Source organism: Akebia trifoliata, chromosome 1 (assembly GCF_017979445.1).
Source record: "Akebia trifoliata isolate Shusen 1 chromosome 1, ASM1797944v1, whole genome shotgun sequence".
Lineage (NCBI taxonomy): Eukaryota > Viridiplantae > Streptophyta > Magnoliopsida > Ranunculales > Lardizabalaceae > Akebia > Akebia trifoliata.
Window position 1 is genome coordinate 30,477,964 of NC_141375.1, and position 18,667 is coordinate 30,496,630.

The 18,667-nt window shown below is 36.1% G+C and overlaps 2 protein-coding genes across 3 annotated transcripts; both read left to right on the top strand.

Annotated features, from left to right (window-relative positions):
• The first annotated feature begins 209 nt into the window (after window positions 1-209).
• On the top strand, window positions 210-4,829 carry LOC147411655 (65-kDa microtubule-associated protein 1-like). The gene is given in 12 exon segments (XM_086450883.1): window positions 210-393; window positions 1,266-1,322; window positions 1,422-1,521; window positions 1,621-1,821; window positions 1,989-2,246; window positions 2,371-2,586; window positions 2,879-3,034; window positions 3,205-3,484; window positions 3,487-3,515; window positions 3,708-3,795; window positions 4,107-4,255; window positions 4,333-4,829. Coding segments are annotated over 10 exon segments (1,764 nt in total). The 5' UTR covers window positions 210-393; window positions 1,266-1,322; window positions 1,422-1,449; the 3' UTR covers window positions 4,648-4,829.
• A 5,240-nt stretch (window positions 4,830-10,069) lies between these two features.
• Window positions 10,070-18,667, top strand: LOC147411656 (golgin family A protein (DUF1664)). Of its 2 annotated transcripts, XM_086450893.1 has the most exons (12): window positions 10,075-10,267; window positions 11,329-11,390; window positions 12,265-12,336; window positions 13,312-13,393; window positions 14,503-14,573; window positions 14,714-14,815; window positions 15,060-15,149; window positions 16,793-16,867; window positions 16,965-16,997; window positions 17,095-17,175; window positions 18,028-18,090; window positions 18,163-18,667. In XM_086450893.1, the coding sequence occupies exons 1-12, from the start codon at window positions 10,213-10,215 to the stop codon at window positions 18,334-18,336; spliced, it is 960 nt and encodes a 319-aa protein (XP_086307019.1). In that variant the 5' UTR covers window positions 10,075-10,212; the 3' UTR covers window positions 18,337-18,667. The 2 variants fall into 2 exon arrangements, with proteins under 2 accessions (XP_086307027.1, XP_086307019.1); XM_086450901.1 differs by lacking the exon at window positions 18,028-18,090 and having other exon boundaries at window positions 10,070-10,267.

The window sequence follows — 18,667 nt, forward strand, 5'->3', positions numbered from 1 at the left end:
AGTAAATAAACATTTTGAGAATTAGAACATTTAACTAATTAATTTTAATACGCAGTAAAAAAAAATTATATTTTATAAAATAGTACCCATTTTCGAAATTAAATTGAATAGTACACTAAAATGATTATTTATTTATTTATTCTGTCTGTAGCGTAATAGTAGAGCTGAAGCTTGTCACGTGCTGCTATATAAAAAGCGTTGCCTCTTCAAGAGGTTAGTCGGTGTACCGTACTCTCACTCCAAAGTCCAAACAAAGTCTTAAACGCTCATCACTGACGGTAACGGTCGCACTGCACTACATTTTCTTTCTAATCTCCGTTGACACAAACACTGAGAATAAACACTCAGATCTAAAGCCAGAATCCCACAAATCTAGCTCGAAGAACGATCTTGGTAAGACTGCATTTCTCACTTCTTATGATATATACTTTGTCATCTCTCGATCTCTTCTTGATTACTGTTCTTTTGGGGAATTGAAATGGATTTGTTTCGTGAGAGATGAAGATCTTAGGGTTTTGAGTTGAATGTGAGCTTTTTGGACTGGATTAGCGTGAATTTGGATGAATGAGGATTTTGGAGGGTATTACTGGCAGTTAAGTGTGGCGAAATTATTAGCTGTTTTTGAGTATTTGATCTTTGATTTTGACTTGAGTGTTGGATTTGGGGGTTTTTAAGTTGTTCTAGTTCAAATGAAGTAGGATTATAGAGTTCAGGAGATCAAAATCTTGTAATGTTGTATCTAAATGTTCTCTTTTCTTTTTTAATTAGTTCTGTTTGAGATCTTGAGTTGAAAGCACAACTTGGGTCGTCCATATTGTGCCCAAAAAAGATGTTTTGAGACCATCTTTTGGTTTAAAATTCTTTATTTGATCCAAAAATACAGATCCAGACATCCTTCCTGACCAAACTAGCTTTTAACTTAGGCAAGAGTTGCAACAGTGTTTATTGAGAAAGTAGACTGCTTTAGTTTTTTTCTATAATGCAAATTAGATGATCTCTGATAGATGAATTCTTACAATGTCAGCTTTGGTGATATTTTACTTCACATTTTCTTAGTTTTCTACCCTGATTGTGTATAATGTTCCCATTCTATGGGATTTTGTGCTTTTGAAATGCTTTGGGAGTAGATAAAATTAGAAGGTTAGCTTGATTACGTAGTTTCCCTAGATTGTACCAGTCCAGGTTTTCTTCATTTGGTTGTTCTTTAACTCATGCCTTTCTTGATCATCTTTACTGACCGGGTCTTATTTTAATCTGTAGAACAGTGTCAACAAGTGTGTATGTTTCACTTCTCTGGTGAAGTGCTATTTTGGGTCTATAAGGTAAGTAGATCTGCCACCCGTTTTCTTAGCTTCTCTTGCTTTCTCTCATGTGAACTATTTCAGCATATCTTATGAAGTGTGTGTGTGTGTGTGGTGCAGGTGAGATTGTAATTTTCTAGAAATTCTAATGGCCATCACTGATGCTCAGAATCCACTTGTTGGAGAAACTACTTGTCGGTCTTTATTGCAGCACTTACAGGTAATATGCTATTTGTGTTATTTTGCATTTTATAATGATATTAAAATAAATAAATAAATAAAGAAAAACTGAATAAAAATGGTTGGGTTTTCATTGCAGCAAATATGGGATGAGGTTGGTGAGAGTAATGACGAACGGGACAAAATGCTGCTTCAGTTAGATCAGGAGTGCTTGGATGTGTACAAGAGAAAAGTCGACCAAGCTGCGAAGTCGAGGGCACACCTTCTCGAGGCCTTGGATGATGCCAAAATTGAACTATCTAGTCTTGTCTTAGCCCTTGGAGAGAAATCTATTGTCGTAGTGAGTAGACAACTACGCCATTTATCCCCAAATTGGTCACGTACCTCATAATTCCCACTTTTCAATATGTTTGTTACTTGTATATAGTAAAAAAGGTGCAATTTTATCAATTGAATTGGGAATGGGCATTGCATTTCTTAATGGATATGCTATGTATTGTTCTACAGCCTAACAAGTCAACAGGGACAATCAAGGAACAACTTGCGGCTATAGCCCCGGTGCTGGAACAACTATGGAAGCTGAAAGAAGAGAGAATAAAGGAGTTTTCCGATGTTCAATCACAGATTCAAAAAATATGTGGAGAAATTGCCGGGAACTTGAAATTTAGTGAACAGGAAGGGACACATATGGTTGATGAAGCTGACCTATCTCTGAATAAGTTAGATGAATTTCATTCTCAACTCCAAGACCTTCAAAAAGAAAAGGTAGTATTCTACAATTCTTTACTCCAATCCATGACCTATCAAATTGAAATTGATGGATTTAGTAATTTTTGGAACTTCGTTTGTTCCATTGATGATGATCTCAAATGAATTTTTGTTTTGGCAGAGTGAGAGATTGCACAAGGTCCTTGACTTTGTAAGCACTGTGCATGACCTTTCTGCTGTATTAGGGATGGATTTCTTTACTACTATTACTGAAGTTCACCCAAGCTTAGATGACTCGATTGGTGTGCAATCCAAGAGCATTAGCAATGACACACTATCGAAACTGGCTAAGACTGTACTAACACTTGAAGAAGATAAGAAACAGAGATTGCAAAAGGTAATTCTCTAGTATTTCATATCTGGGTGTGGGTCCCAAGTGTAAGAACCTGTGTGTGAACATAAATTTCCATATATGTATTTGGGGAGAATTAATGTCCGTGCACGTTGTTTTAATAAGAAGCACAAAATCACTATGATTCTTGGATTTCTCACTTTTTTATTTATTCATAGTAGATTATTGATACACCTTTTCCAAACCATTTACACACTTTTTGTTTGATGAGATTAAGTAAATTCGAATTGTCTGATTAATGCAACAACTAATCAATGTGCTAATCAACGTCTTTCAGCTTCAAGAGCTATCAGCACAGCTATCTGACCTGTGGAACCTTATGGATACCCCCACGGAGGAGCGCAATTTATTTGATCATATTACCTGTAACATCGCGGCTTCAGTGGAGGACGTCACCGTTCCTGGGGCTCTCGCCTTTGATCTGATTGAGCAGGTTAGCCAAGTATACTAATGATTTTTTTCTTCTTTTACTAGGCAAGCGAGATTAGTGGCCAGTAATTAGTAGTGAAGGAGAGTTATGAACCTGAGTATACCAATGAACCGTATACTACTATTTATGATTTGAATCAACTTGTTGTACCCTCATTTTTTTTTTGCTTGAAGGCTGAGGTTGAAGTTGAAAGACTTGATCAGCTAAAAGCCAGCCGGATGAAGGAAATTGCTTTTAAGAAACAAGCTGAGCTTGAAGAGATATACCTCTGTGCTCACATCGAAATAGATCCAGAGGTTGCTCGAGAAAAAATAATGGCTCTAGTTGATTCTGGGAATGTTGAACCTTCGGAGTTATTAGCTGACATGGACAATCAGATAGTAAATGCGAAAGAGGAGTCACTCAGCAGAAAAGAAATATTGGATAAGGTTGAAAAATGGATGTCAGCTTGTGAAGAGAGAGTTGGCTTGAAGACTACAATCGGGTATTTTATGATCTTTTTTGTTCCTCCATTATCAGATGCTTGCTGTCTAAAGATTAGGAGGTCAGACATAATGAGGAAAGAAACCTGTCTGTAAGAAAACATGAAAATCAAATTACAGTATGCATTCACTCGTCCTGTTATTTGCACATTTGAGTTAGGTTTTCACCTCTGACGTGTGCTTTACTACAACAGGATGAGAATAGGTATAATTCCAGCAGAGGTGCACACATAAATCTCAAGCGCGCCGAGAAAGCTCGCATTCTGGTGAACAAAATTCCAGGTATTGTTCGAGCTAGTGCACCATAGTTTTAAATGTAATTATTATTCATCGTCACCAAAACAGTCATGATTGGACTTCACAAATACCAATATTCATTTATAATATTTACTGAGGGAGTGAGATTATCCAGTTAGAATAATTATTTAGAAGTATAGTTAGGATAAATAACCAATCCATTTGACTTTTGATATATCGGAATTTTCTTAGTGGGAATGTTCATGGCTCATCGACGACTAAATCGTTGAATTTAACTAAATTTTTACCCTAAATTTGCCCCATAAAGTTCATAACTGATTTTCTTGGCCACACAGCTCTTGTTGACACCTTGGTGTCCAAGACTCGGGCTTGGGAGGAGGATCGCGGTATGCCCTTTGTGTATGATGGCATTCCTCTCCTTGCGATGCTAGATGAATATGCACTGCTAAGGCATGAAAGAGAAGAAGAGAAGCGGAGAATGAAGGTTAGTGTATCGACCATTGATACCATCTTATACTCTTTTAGTTGCATAATTTTGATTAAATTGCTAATGGTTTACAGGATCAGAAACGATTCAACGAGCAACTAACCACTGAACAAGAGTCCTTGTTCGGATCAAGGCTGAGTCCCAACAGATCTATTGGTCCGAAGAAGGTGGTGGGCCCACGCACCAATGGAGGTGGAACAAATGGTACTCCTACACGGCGGTTGTCTCTGAATGCTCATCAAAGCAGCGGCAATGGTGTCAAGTCTACAACTAAAGTAGGAAAGAAGGACAATACCAGGCCGGTGGCTCCTGTGAACTATGTCGCTATATCAAAAGAGGATGCAGTCTCACATGTTTCTGATACCGAGCCGACTCTATCTTCTCCATGATAATAACTGAAGGAGAGTTAGTCGAAGCTACATCTATGAAATTATTATGTAGTTAGTCTAGTTGATGCAGTAGACGGAGGAGAGGTTGGGGTGATCTGTAACTTATACTGGGATTTGAAAGCTTTTCTGTTTGTAAGCTTTGTTGCTATTGAGTTTCATCTAATCTAAAATGTTTTCTCTCACCTCATCATATCTAATTTTGTTTTTCTTAATTTCTTTTTTGTGCTAATTTTTATTTTCTACCCATCTCAAAAGCATTACATAAGTTACCACTCATTCAATGAACTAATTGCCTGAAATTTTATTCGACAACGGATGGATGATCCAACTGCAGGTCCACACTTCGGGTAGGAGCCGATACATTCCCTATGCGAATAATGGCCTCCTTTAGACGGTAAAAAATTTGCAAAGATGTCGGCTAGAACTTAAAAAAACTACAAAAGAGCGTGACAATTGGATAAATATGATTAATTTGTAATTAGGTAAATTAACGGTTTTATAAATTTAAGAATGATTTGAGTTATCAATTTAACACAATAATCCAAAAGATATTACATAAACTATTCCCTCCAAATATTATTGCATTTATTCCGATGCTGAATGAGAATCGAAGTTTCAGATCCTATTTCTTGGGTATTGCAGAATTTGTTTCCCCGGGTTGATGGAATTGCGGTACTGTTTCTTCCAGAGTTGAATGAGTCTGAGATCACTGAGCTAGATTTGAGAATCTGGTACTTCTAACAGATACCATTACTTCCAACAGAAGTAAGTAATATCTTTTTTAGTTAAAAAAAGAAGAAAAAAAACTTTTGAAGATGCTGGCTGTTCTTCTCTTTGCAGACCCGTATTACCTCCCTCATAACAAATCACCGATTTAACCTTTTTACGGTTTCCATTGGTTAACAGACCAGAAAATTCTGCTTTAAGCATGAGGAGGTCCCGAAGGAGAATCATGAGATTAAGAGCACATTGCAGGGTACCTGGGTATCTTGTACTTCAAATTTTCGAAGTACTGCTTTGGAAAATTATTTGGCAATCATTTTTAACAAAAGACGAATAATGAGATTAAGAATAAAGATTTTCACTTTCAAGTAGGTCACTTATTCTTGCTAATACAAGTTATCCAAGTATCTTTTACTTTGTTCTTATGAATAGTTCTCTTCATGGTTTTTGTTGTCTTCTTTTAATTCGTTCTTTATCTTCAGATACCAAAACAAGTCCTATTGAAAAGCCACAATTACTCATGTGTATTTTTATAAAAAAAAAAAATCTCTGGTAGAAAAAGAAAATGCAAGCAGGAGATAACATGTCGGAGAGGAGATATGAAAACTGCAACTCATCAATAATCCAAAAGGCTAGGGAAGAGGCCTTGGCATGCTTTGGAAACGAGGAAATTGGAATTATTTCTTTAATTGGATTCGGGAGATTGAGGACTACGGAATATATTGTGAAGGCAGCGACGGATCGTCACCTCTACGATATTGTGATATGGATTTCAATGTCATCTGAAAGGGAATGGGGTCCGAAGAAGATCCAAAAGATAATCCTTGAGAAACTGGGATTATTTGAGTCGCCATCATACATGACAGCAGACGATGATGATGAGTACAAGTGGGATGAGAAGGAACTAGCCAAGAAAATATACCGTCTCTTGAATGATATAAAGTTCTTGTTGGTTTTGGAGGATCCACTGTTAAAAGGCATCAGGTATGTAGACGTTGGTGTTCCACATATTGGCCTAACGAACTCAAGAAAGATCTTGATCACCTCTCTATCACAATGTTTGTAAGGTGAGCAGACCAACAGAGATATCGTGCTCGACACAGATGATGATGTAGAATTTTATAAGATGGTCGATGAAGTGTGCTCGGGGCTCGTTGATTCTCCAAAGTTCCATGGCCTTCTTACCCTCGACTCCATTATGTGGTGTTTAAAATTCATGGCTATACTTGGTAAGAATGGAGTTCTCGATGCTGATTTGTTTTATTGTTGGATAGGAGACAGATTCATTGGAGGCGGAAACATCCGCCTCGACATTATTGAAGAGTGGAAGAAGGTGCAAGATCTGCTGATGAAAGAGTTCACACAACAGGATTTGATAACTCCATATAACCGGGAGAGTCTGATGTATTAAGTGCTAAGTGACCGTATACAACATAACGGATTTATTAAGGTCTCTACTGTTTTTCTCCCATCTGTGGAAGACAAGAATGACAAGTTTCATAACCAAAAGATCAGCTGGATATCCTTGGCGAATTGTCACTTTCAGCGGATGCATAACTCACTGAAATGCCTGAAAGCCTCAATGTTGCTGCTTAGCAGTTGTCCCCAATTGGAGTACCTCCCCGATGACTTGTTTAATGAAATGGTTAGCCTTCGAGTGCTAGACCTTTCAGGTACACCTCTCTCATCATTGCCTACCTCTCTCACTTGCTTGGCCCGAAATCTAAGAGTTTTAAACTTACGAAAGTGTCTCTACATTAAGGATTTTCCTACTTCCATACAAGTTCTAGAAAACCTGGATATACTTGATCTTTTAGATACTTCACTTGCTTTTCATCATAACAAACAAATCTCATTTGAGGGCTCATGCAAAATTCGTCTCCTCAATCTTTCTAACAACCATCTCCTCTCCTTCCTCCCATCATCATTCTTTTCCAACTTGGACAATCTCCAACAGCTCGATGTTTCATCTAACAGATCCTTACTAGAAATACCTTCCCTCTCCTACTGCATCAACCTCAAGTATCTCATCCTAAGAGATTGTTCTAGTTTAAGGATCATGGTTACTCACTTAGGTCAATTACTTGCACTTACGTCTCTCGACCTATCAGGTTGTGTCTTCCTACAAGACATCTCTTTCTTTGGGCAATTTAACCTACCAAACCTCCAGTTTCTCGACCTTTCGAGAACCAACACCCACATATTTCATCTTTCGTTAAGAGACGGTAGCTGGAAGGGGTCACAAGCATTGGGGTGCTTGATCTTTCGGGTACCAAAATCAAACAATTTTCCTACGAGACAACTACTCTGAAGCGTCTGTATCTACAAGGCACAAATCACCTATGTCAAGTAGATTAGAAAAAAATCAAGCATCGGTGCACCGACGACTCAGATTATAATTTACCATTCTAGTTTGACCATAAACCCCAAGAGACACTTGGTGGAGCTTTTATATCAGTATGTAGTGACACTAAACTTTTTGGACCTCCACCTACGGACATATCCAACTTCTTACAAAGCTTGTCAAGATTCCATGCCACCATCCATCCTTCCTCAGAGCGGGGAGGAACAGAGGGCACTCATCCTTCTTTTCAAAGGGAACAATTCCTCTATTCAGATATTTACCACAAGTGCTCATCCTCTCGCTCCTCCATGAACATTGAGGTTCTCACCCCTACCGTACATTTTACTCATTTTACGAGCATGAGCAAAGTAGGGTTTTTGGAGATCAAGGGTGGTAATAGTCTCCCCAAGCATCTTAATTCTGTTCTTAAGTGTACCCAATTTTTGTTCATACGCAACAACAACTTTGTTGAATCATTATTGCAATTTGATCTATATGATACTCAAGCTCAGTGTTAAGTGTTGGATTGAGAAATGCCATGGAATGGAGATTGTTTTTAACTCAAAAAGAGTTTCCGAATTCCTATACATTGAGTTCCTTACAGAGACCTCGGGTCTCTAATCTTTCAAGATTAATGACGTTGTGTAGGGGACCATTTCAATAGGAATGCTTTATGAATCTAAAACATATATGTTTGGAGTATTGCCCAATGCTCATGAATGTTTTCTCTTGGGGACATTATGAAGCTGGGCTTTTGAGAAGCTTAGAAAAGCTGGAAATAAGATTTTTGGTAGATTGAAGAAAGTGTTTGAAGAGGCTACAATAGATGATGAAGGTGAAGAACAAATGATAGAAGGTTCTTCCCCGTTCCCACAGTAACACACCTTATGCCTTTGGGAGCTTTCGGCCCTAAAAAGTATTTGTGCGTCCAATATGTACTTGCCAAAATTGTGTCCCAAGTTGCATAAACTCCCCCTTTGCCTCATTGACATTGTAAATGCCGGTCGTAAAATAGACATTGAAGGGGAGTTAGAGTGGTGGAACAACCTACAATGGAGGAAAAACGAAGAGCAGGATATAAAGCGCTTTATCAATTTTGTTCGACGTGGCCCATTTAATCTTCAGAAGACAACCAAGAATGATACCTTATCCCCAAAGAAGGTGTCGGCTGCCAAAGGTCTTCTTTCTATTTCTCTCTTTCCGTAGTTTATGTAGTCCCTATATCCATAAGAACTTATGATTCTTGACATTTGTGCAGTTTGATTGAAGGGGACCATTACTGGGCCAAATGATGGATGATGTTACGACAGTAGGTTCAAAGGGAGGATGCTGGCAGTATTTTTCATGGACTTCTTTTATTTATAACCTCAAATAATGTTTGACACACAACATTAACATAAGGCTGAGATGGGAGGAAGGACATGGGCTTCCTAGAAATCAGTACTCGCTTTCTAGAGATCCATTTCATTTGGTAATCTCTAAAAATGTTCTTCCATCCCAGCCATTCGTTTGATGCTAGTATATTTCACTTTTTGTTTTAATTTTTATGTTTGGGATTGAAAAAGAGTCATGCTAGGATGACATTGGGATTTACTGTGATTCTCACATTTCTGACGTGGGGTGCGCACATAACCGTAGATTGTTTCCTCAAGATATGCGTAAAAAGCATCTACGGTTATGTATGCACCTCCACGTCAGAAATGAGAGAATTTCAGTAAATCCAATGTCACCCCAGCATTAGTGTTTGAAAAATAATGTGTTTGTTTGGGATTTATAGTGTTGTATTCTAGTTTTAAAATGATTGTCAATAAAAGGAACTTCTATGATTAATATTTTATATTTTGTGATCTATTTAGTTTTTGAAAATCCTACCATCAATACTGTGTAGCTGGTTTCGAGACATCGGATAGGTTAAATATAATTTACTCCAGAGATTAACAACTTGAAGATGACACGACTGTGGGCTGAACTCATCTTCAATTCTCTCTCCTTCAACCTTCAAATCTCAAGGATAAGATCAGATTTTTGGAGAAGTACATGGATGGATTTTTGGATAGAAAGATCAAAAGTTTTCTACTGGACAATAAAAGAGGAGATTAAATAGGTTAAAAACAGTTTACAAATTATTTTACACAGATTTTGGGGGACCAAAGCAAAAGGATTTTAACTAAATGGTGAAGACGAGGGCATTCAGGTCATTTTACGTTAGTCTCTCATACAAAACTTAGGTCAAGGGAGGCATGTTATCAGTTCGAAAACATGGGGCATCTCTAGTATTCATCAAAAAGGGGAGGGGTATGTCTAATTAAAAGGTTTATTGTGTAATAACACTTGAATGGTCCAAGTTCCACTAAAGTGTCTGCCTTACCTTAGTTGTTGTCTTCCTACGCTGCGCATGAAAAGTACGAAAACAGAGAAAATATATAAAAGCAACTCTCTCTCTCTCTCTCTCTTACACATAGCCGTCGAAGAATCGATTCCGAAACTGCAAAAAAAACATGGCGATGCAGACGGGAGTTTCAACTTCTAAAGTTCTGATTCTCGTTGGAGCAGGTCTGACTCTTCTCGATCTCTTTAAATTTCGTTTTTTTTTTTTTTTTCTGTTTTATTTGTGTTGTATCGATCCAAGTATGTTTATGAAACTTGGTGTTATTTTATCAATTTTTTTTTTTTTGAAAAGTATAATATATTGAAAAAAAGGGAGGAGGGATACAAGAAACACGGAGGCCGAGAAAGCCTCACAGCAATAAAGAAAAGAAAAATACAACATGATAACAAGAAGAGTTCCATCTAAAAATAAAATCATCAAAAGTAATTCCCCGGAAATCTATATTCTGCTTGGACCAAAGATATAACAGGCCCAAGATCTCCAAGAAACTCGCTTGAGAACTTCTGGACTTGCTGTTGAACACCCTATTATTATCTTTCTTATTTCCGTTTTTATTTTCTGAATATTAGCTTATAATTTTTAAGTTCATAATTAATTCAAATTGCTTAAATCCTGATGTGCTTAAGAGTTCCAGCGGATCTGTTCATCCAATGGAACCTTTTAATGGTTCAAAACGAACAAAAAAGCTTCAATTTTCGAGTCCAGGAACAAATTTTTTTTTTAAAATTAGCTTGATTATAAAATGAAATATCGTGATTTTTTATTCATAAAAAAAAAAAGAAATTGTGATTTTAATTATTTTTTTTCCAAGACCAACCTTATGATGGTGTTTGGTTGTGGGTTTCCATTTGTGGATCACAGATTTAAATGGGAAAGAAGATTTAGTGTCAATTTGTGGATCACAGATTTAAGTGGATTAGGCTGTCAAATTAGTCTATTTTCCCTTGGTTTCACAAAAGATTTGGTGAATTGCTAACCATATATATATATATTTGCTGAGAATTTTGTCTGCCAGTTGAATGTATATTAGCTGATGGGTTCTAATAATTTTTTTCTGAAAGATCGTCCTGTTAAATTTACGTATATGAAGGCTTATCTGTAGCTTTATTTGATAATGATTCTAATTGATTGAAGAAAATTGTATGCACACCCCTTTCTGGCGTATACAATTGTGCTTTTGAATTGTACTACGAGTTACCTTCATTTTTTATTTCCTGTTTCCTAGGTTTGACTGGTTCAGTTGTTCTGAGGAGTGGTCGATTATCTGATGTGATTTTACAACTTCAGGTAATAATTTTTTTGATCCCACATATTTCATGCAAATCTTTGCATTGTGCAATGTTCTGCCCATGAACGGAAAATAACTGCCGATTGCATATTATCAAGGGTTTTGTTTCATCCAACATAGAGGTGGAGAAAAAAACTGGTTTTAACATTTTCCTCCTATTACATTACACTTACCTGGTTTTAAATAGATTTGATGTTGGACCTTTTGGTTGACTGTTACCAAGAATATTTGAAACACTCACAAATACAACTCCTCTTGATAAAAAACAATGTGTTTTGTTGTGAATGTTTCAACATGGGTACCACTTTTGCATAGTAATTAATTACTAAAAGTAAAATCTGTCATGGCTACTAATTTTTATAATAAATGAATTTAAAAAAAATAGATCGAAACTTTCAATGATGCACTCAAGTAAAGCCAAGCTTCACCCTGAAAACTTTACTTCTCAACATTAATAGTCCGTAACCTTTAGCCATGAAAATTCTTGATATTATTGTTTAATTATAGAAATCAATAGAACAAATAGAGAAATTTTTATATAATACGGATAGTGATCAATTTTCCTAACTTTATCGTATTGCAATATAAGCTATTTTTGTTGAAGTTCCTAAACCCAAGAAAAACATTGTGCTGACTGCTGATTGCTTCCTTAGCCAACATTTAGTTATTCAAAGGAAGGACTCATGTTCAATAAGACGAATGGATTGTTGGATTGATATGTGGTGAAAATCCCTTGTTTTTCTTTTCCCTTTTGCGTCAACAAACAACTTGATAGCATGGGTTATGTATTCGGCTGTGTGTTTGTGTTGTTTTGGTTTCTTCAGTCTCTGTTGAAAATAATGAAGTGGTCTGATCTGGCTTCTTATTTCTTAGGAACTAATGAAGGGTGTGAATGAAGTTGATATCTCATCTGGCAAGTATGATAATGCAATTCTTGCAGCTCAGGTATCTTCTTCTGGGCTTTGGTTGTGGAATCCGCTTTGTATTTTTTTCTTCCTTTCCTGTTTTCTCTGTGTTACAAACATTTGAAATTTATAGCCACATATTTGCACGCTAGATATTCAATAGAACATATTCGGTTCGGTGAATTTTCTATGTTGTATTTGTATCCATTAAGACGATTCATGTTACTCATGCCAATATGTGTTTATAAGACATCCGGTTTCTTTGTAGTTTCTCCGGCCTAATTTATTATTAACTAGGTAAAATGATTTAGGCCCTTTTTAGCATTAGGTTGAAAACAATCAAGTTTCTTTTTTTATTGCTTTTTCCCCCTGGAAAACAACACAGTTCTTGTATGAATTTATCACCTGTCTTATGAGTTTGAAACTAGAGGTTGAAATTTGATGTCTCGAGTTTGACCCAAATTCATCCTCTACACATAAAACAGGTAAGTGCAATATGTTTAAGATTTTCCCCCAATTATAGTCTTTATTAAACACCTTAATCATGCTAATCATGTATCAATCCAAATTAGCACCAAGGTTAATATTATTATTCCTGTGTAAGAGGTGCCATGAGTAGTTACAGTTTGTGTTAATGTTATTTTGTAGTTTAAAGGGTTTACTCATTAACTAGATTTGATTGTGACCATTGTCATGGTGTCATGGATTTAGTTCTGGCCTACTTACCAGAAAAGGGAAGAAGGGGAATATATTTAGTGGTCAGAAGTCTTCATTTTAGGGGACAGAGTGTTCAAGTTATTCATCATTTTCTTATTCTTTTTGTGTGATGACATGTTCGGGAAAGACTCTGTTGTCATTTTCTCCTATCTTGAAGTATTTAGCTTCATACTCAATCGTGAAGGTTTGAGTCATTATTTTACCTGTAAATTTTTTTTTAATTATTTATTGACCATCATCATCCTTAAATAAGGTGATATTTATGTGTTAATATTGTTTGATTTCCCTTACCTTTTAGATTCGACATTTGACACAAGAGATCAGGGAGTTGACATTATCCAGGCCTGTGACCATTTTCAATGGAAATTCTGACACTAGCGGTATGTACACTATTCACTTTTGTTATTCAATGCGTAGTTAAGTTGTCAATGATGAAAGCAAACTCACTAATGGGAGTTCCATTTGTCAACAATGCATGGTTGTCCATATAGGAAATACTCCCTTGGAAACAATTGATCATTGGCTGATAATCAGCATCCGATCCATTCTATCCTTTTTTTCCTCTTAGAAAGATTAAGTATGTCTAGCCATGAAGAAAACATATAGTCTAAACGGTCACGATAAATTCACCACTTTGCGTACATGTCACCCATGCCGATATCTGGATGTCTTATGGTCTATCCACATATGCCTTAGATATTCTAAATTTTGTGGCATTTTTTGTTATTTAGGTTTTATATCCTTAAAGATGAAGTGATTGATAATGATGTTACCACTAGAACTAGCATTGGATGGCTAAAAAGGAGACAATCAACTATAGGGAAAGTTTACAAGACTGCGATAAGACTAGCTATGCTTTATGGTGATGAATATTGAGAAGCAAAGAAGTAGCATGTTAATAGAATGGGTATAGCATGGATGAGATTGCTAAGATGATAACTGGAAGGGCTAGGGAAGATAAAACCAAAATTGCAAAATAGAAAAATAAAAAATCACATTGGGGGTAAATTAGGAATACCCCAATTTGAGATAAAGTAAAAGGAAGTTGATTGAAATGGTTTATTCATATTTGACACAACCAATAAGAATTCTAATGAGGAGTGCTTTGGAGAAAGTTGAGGTTTGAAAAAGGCAAGAAGACCAGAAATGAAATGGATTGAGGTAGTAAAAGTGATATGAAGACACATGCCTTGGCAGATGATATAACATTAGATAGGGTTGAACGGTACTAAATAGCTGAGATAAGGTGTGGAATTTGATGGCGATCTTTGGGTCATCAGTTTTAGCAGAGGAAAGATGAATGGTAGACAAGTGTGTGCCTTTCCACCTTCATGCGCAGTTGATATTCATGTTTAACATTTTTTATTCTTTGCATGACCATGCAGCTCAGCTTAGATTTTTATGCTTGTAATTACTAAAGTTCTATGAATCCATGTTTCAGTTAAATACTCCCATAGAGGTGCTGACATGTTTTTTCTTGTTTACACAGGGAATCTTGCATCTTACTTGGTGCCAGCTGCTGCAGTTGGAGCAATGGGATATTGCTATATGTGGTGGAAGGCAAGATTTAACAACTAATGGTTTGATAAGTTCTCAGAGCCTATCTGAACAAATATGATCTTACATGTGTATTGCAAGGATTGTATATAAGATTTTTTTTCTTCTTTTACACGCTTTATATTTTTCTCTATTTTGTGCAGGGCTTGTCCTTTTCGGATGTTATGTTTGTAACAAAGCAAAACATGGCCAATGCAGTTGCCAATGTGTCAAAACAGTTGGAACAAGTATCTGCTGTTTTAGCTGTATGTTAAGAACCATCAATAAACCTATCCAAAAGAAAAAAAAAATGGTTACTCCCACTGAGTGATCATCTCTTTTTCCCCTTCGTTTATCATATCATCATTATCAGAGCCATTGTCCTGAGTCCTTGATATTTGGGCTCTGCAAAATGAATCCTATTGCTCCTTTCAATTCTATCAACAATCATATCTCCTGTAAAATTTTTCACCACAGTTGCTGAAGTTTATCATCACCTTTATTTTCCAGTCAACAAAAAGACATCTGACACAAAGGCTTGAGAACTTGGACGGGAAGCTCGATGAGCAGAAGGAAACATCAAAGCTTATCATGAATGAGGTAACATATAGAATATTTTGTTTTTGGATTAGAAAATGTTCTCTCCCTTGTTCTAGATTATTTAAATTCTATATGCTAATTAAGAAATTAGAAATGATTTTCTCGCTTATCAAAAAAAGAAAGAAAAAAGAAAATGTTTTGTTCATTGAGTGAAGGATTGAATTGTATCATCCATAACTTTTCTTAAATCAAATCTCCTAGAAAGCTAAAGGGATAGCTTGCATGGAAAACTTATCAGTATTTCAGTGGCACAAATCCAAGTGGAGGAAACCTTTTGGCTAACCGAAAAAAAAAAACCAGTGGTGCAGAATCATCATCAAATAGGATTTCTCATTACCTAAATTATAAGTGTGGATTTATGAGAGAAAACTATAAGTTACTCCTTTTGTTAAGGTTTATCTGTCCACTTCACAACATATCCCCCCCCCCCCCCCCCCCCCCCCCTCCTCCTCCTCCTCCTCTTCCCTTTGGCTGAGAAATCCACTCTATCATTAGCCATTTTCAGAATAAGGGAGAACAAGATGTTCATGACCTAGGCCAATTCCCTGGTTAGTTTAAAGATATAAGATAATCTCAAGGCCACATTCTTTTCCCCAATGCCCATATCTAGCACATTGCTCGAGTCTTCTGCAATAAGGCTCTCTAAGGCCCTGTTATGGAAACTTAGAAAAAAAATTCATAGAAAAGAAATTTATGCTCATCTCCCCTGAATGGAAGCGTTGAAATTTTTTTCCTAGAAAAGAATTTTATATTTTGCTGAAAATTCCTAAACAGTAGAAATTTTCTTTGAAGGAAAATTTTGTCTAAATTTCCATCTGGGGTTGGCTGAATGATATTTGGGGTCAGCTGAATGGATCCTTTTCTTCCATTCAATTCTATTGCAAGTGTGTTCACATCCACTGTCACTATTTGAATTGACATTGCTTTGTCTTTCTCACGCTCTTTTAGAAAATCCAACTTGCATGTTCCTTCTAACTAGGGCTGTGATCGGCCTTTATTGTACACGACCAAACCATCTCAATTGGCTTTCTTTTAGTTTATCTCTTATTGGGGATACTGAAACATGTTCACGGATTTGTTAATTTCTAATTTTATCTGTTTTTCTCATTCCTCTCATCCATATTGGCATTCTAACTACTTGTACACTCAAGCTATTAAAAGTTGCTTATTGATCACTCAACATTCAGTTCCATAAAGCATAGCGTGTCTTATTGCCATCATATAAAATTGCCCTTTTAATTTGATTGGGATGCATCAGTCACATGGCATTTTAGAAGCGCACTCCACTTAATCATCCGTCTTTAACTCTGTGGGCAACATCCTCTTCAATCTCTCCATCCCTATGAATAATAGAACCCAAGGTAGTGAAAACAACCGCTTTGGGGTATTTCCTAATCATCAATTACTTTCCGTTTATTACTATGGGTGTCATTACTCAAGTTAAGGCTTGGAGTAAAGAAAGTTCCAGCCTATTTGATCACATTCTCCAAATGGACTTAATCACAGTTCTTCCCTAACAGACGTTTCATAAATACCCATGTTGCACCTAGCATAATATCACTCATTTGTTCTCAGTTTTAGATTGAATTTAGGTGAGGTTAAATCTTGTCATTTCTATTCATTTGTTACTTGTATATTTACAGGTAAACGAGGTGAAGTCCGATCTTTCTGAAATTGGATTTGACATTGAAATAATCCAGAAAATGGTATCTGGGTTGGTAAGTTAATAACAAATGTTTAGGCATGCTGAATTTGAGTTAGGTTTACAGGATGGGTATTCTACTGATGTTCTCATTGTTGTTTCATTGTGCACAGGAAGGAAAGATTGAACTTCTTGAAAACAAACAGGTTTTATTTCAGTACTTGCCATGAGTAGTTACCTTTACACTTTGTACCCTTTGAATTTCATAAACTTATTGATTTATCTGTGTTCTTCAATTTACAGGATATCACTAATTCAGGTCTCTGTTATCTATGCCAATTTGCCGGGGGCATTAAAGATGGACTTGATGGTAAACCTTTTCAGGTCAGACATTTTTATGCTTTCTTGAATTAAAAAATATATATATTTATCCTTCTTCAGGATGCAAGCCTATTCTTTGCAGCTTAGAGTTCTAACAGTCTCTTTAAACTACGGCCATTATTAATTACAAGTATGAAGATGTGTTTTTTGGTGCAATTTGAGAAATTTTGCCAATACATGCTCCTGTACTAGTTTTTACTTCTTGTTCCTGAAAGTTCCAAAGACAAGCATTTTGCTAAAACCTATGTTCTGACATCAAAACTTCCCATTAGGTTGCAAAAATGTACAAAAGTGCCGGCCACTTTATCACTATGTTAGCTAGCTTATCCTTCTTTTTCCAATTTTTTTACTGGAAACAGAGTTAAACCATAAGTATCTTCCTCTCTCCTCTTTTTAAGTAATTCTTTTTTGTGAGATTAATCAAAATTTACTGAACTTCATATCTGGAAGTTGGTTTGCATTGGAAATAAAACTGCTAGAAAGCTCTCATTGAGATTCCATTACTTACAAATCTTGATTAAATATCAAATTTGATATTTATTTTCATTTTAATTCTCTGAAAACTTATAATTTTTTAATAGCTAAAAATTTGGTAAAGAATACCAATATAATTATTTAAGTTGACCACTTCTTTCAGTAAAAGCGATTTCACCTTTTCATTATTTTCATCAAAGTCCAATCCCAAGAATTTGGGGTTGGCTCTGATATTAATTTTGTCCAATGTTTATAAAAATAATCTATTATTCATTGAAGCACTTGAGCAATTAATATACTTGATCATCATCTGCATCGCAGGTGCCTTTCCCCTAATTGAGATCATCAATATTGATGAATTGTTTTCTTTAAATGTTATAGGATATCAGTGCAAAACTCGCACCAGACTGTTCAACGTTAACTTTTGAAGATAAAACACCCCAGGTCCAATAAGTTTTACTTTCTTGAAGATGTTTCCTTGTTTCTATGTTATATCTTTTGATTGTAATCTTTCAGGGGCTTCAATTCATTGCTGAGTCAGGAGATGCAGAAAAATCAAAGATCACCCCAATTTTTCAAAATGAGTCCAATGACAAACCTGCCAAAAATAATTCAATAACGAAGACCAGAATACATAGATCGTATCCAGTCGGTATTTCTTTGACGAGGGAAATCTTGGGCCTGGATTGATGAATGCATTATATCTGGTTGTTTTTGTTTGTAAACTTGTCACCAATTGAATCTGTGGGCAAAGCAGATTCTTATTCTTGACCCTCTCAGGGTCAGCTTGCAGTGCTTCATTTTGAAGCCAGGTTTCCTGGTTGTGATTCAATACATTTTCTACAATTGATTTCTGATACCTTGTTGATACCAGATTCTTCAGCCGTACATGATGAAAGATAAGGTCCCAAGCACCAAAGTGGGGTTGTAATGCCTTTGATTCTTGTACTGGTGATATTGTTGTATTAGTAGTGGTAGTGTTAAATGGATTTTCTTCTTGGTAGTGGTGTTTGCTTTCCAA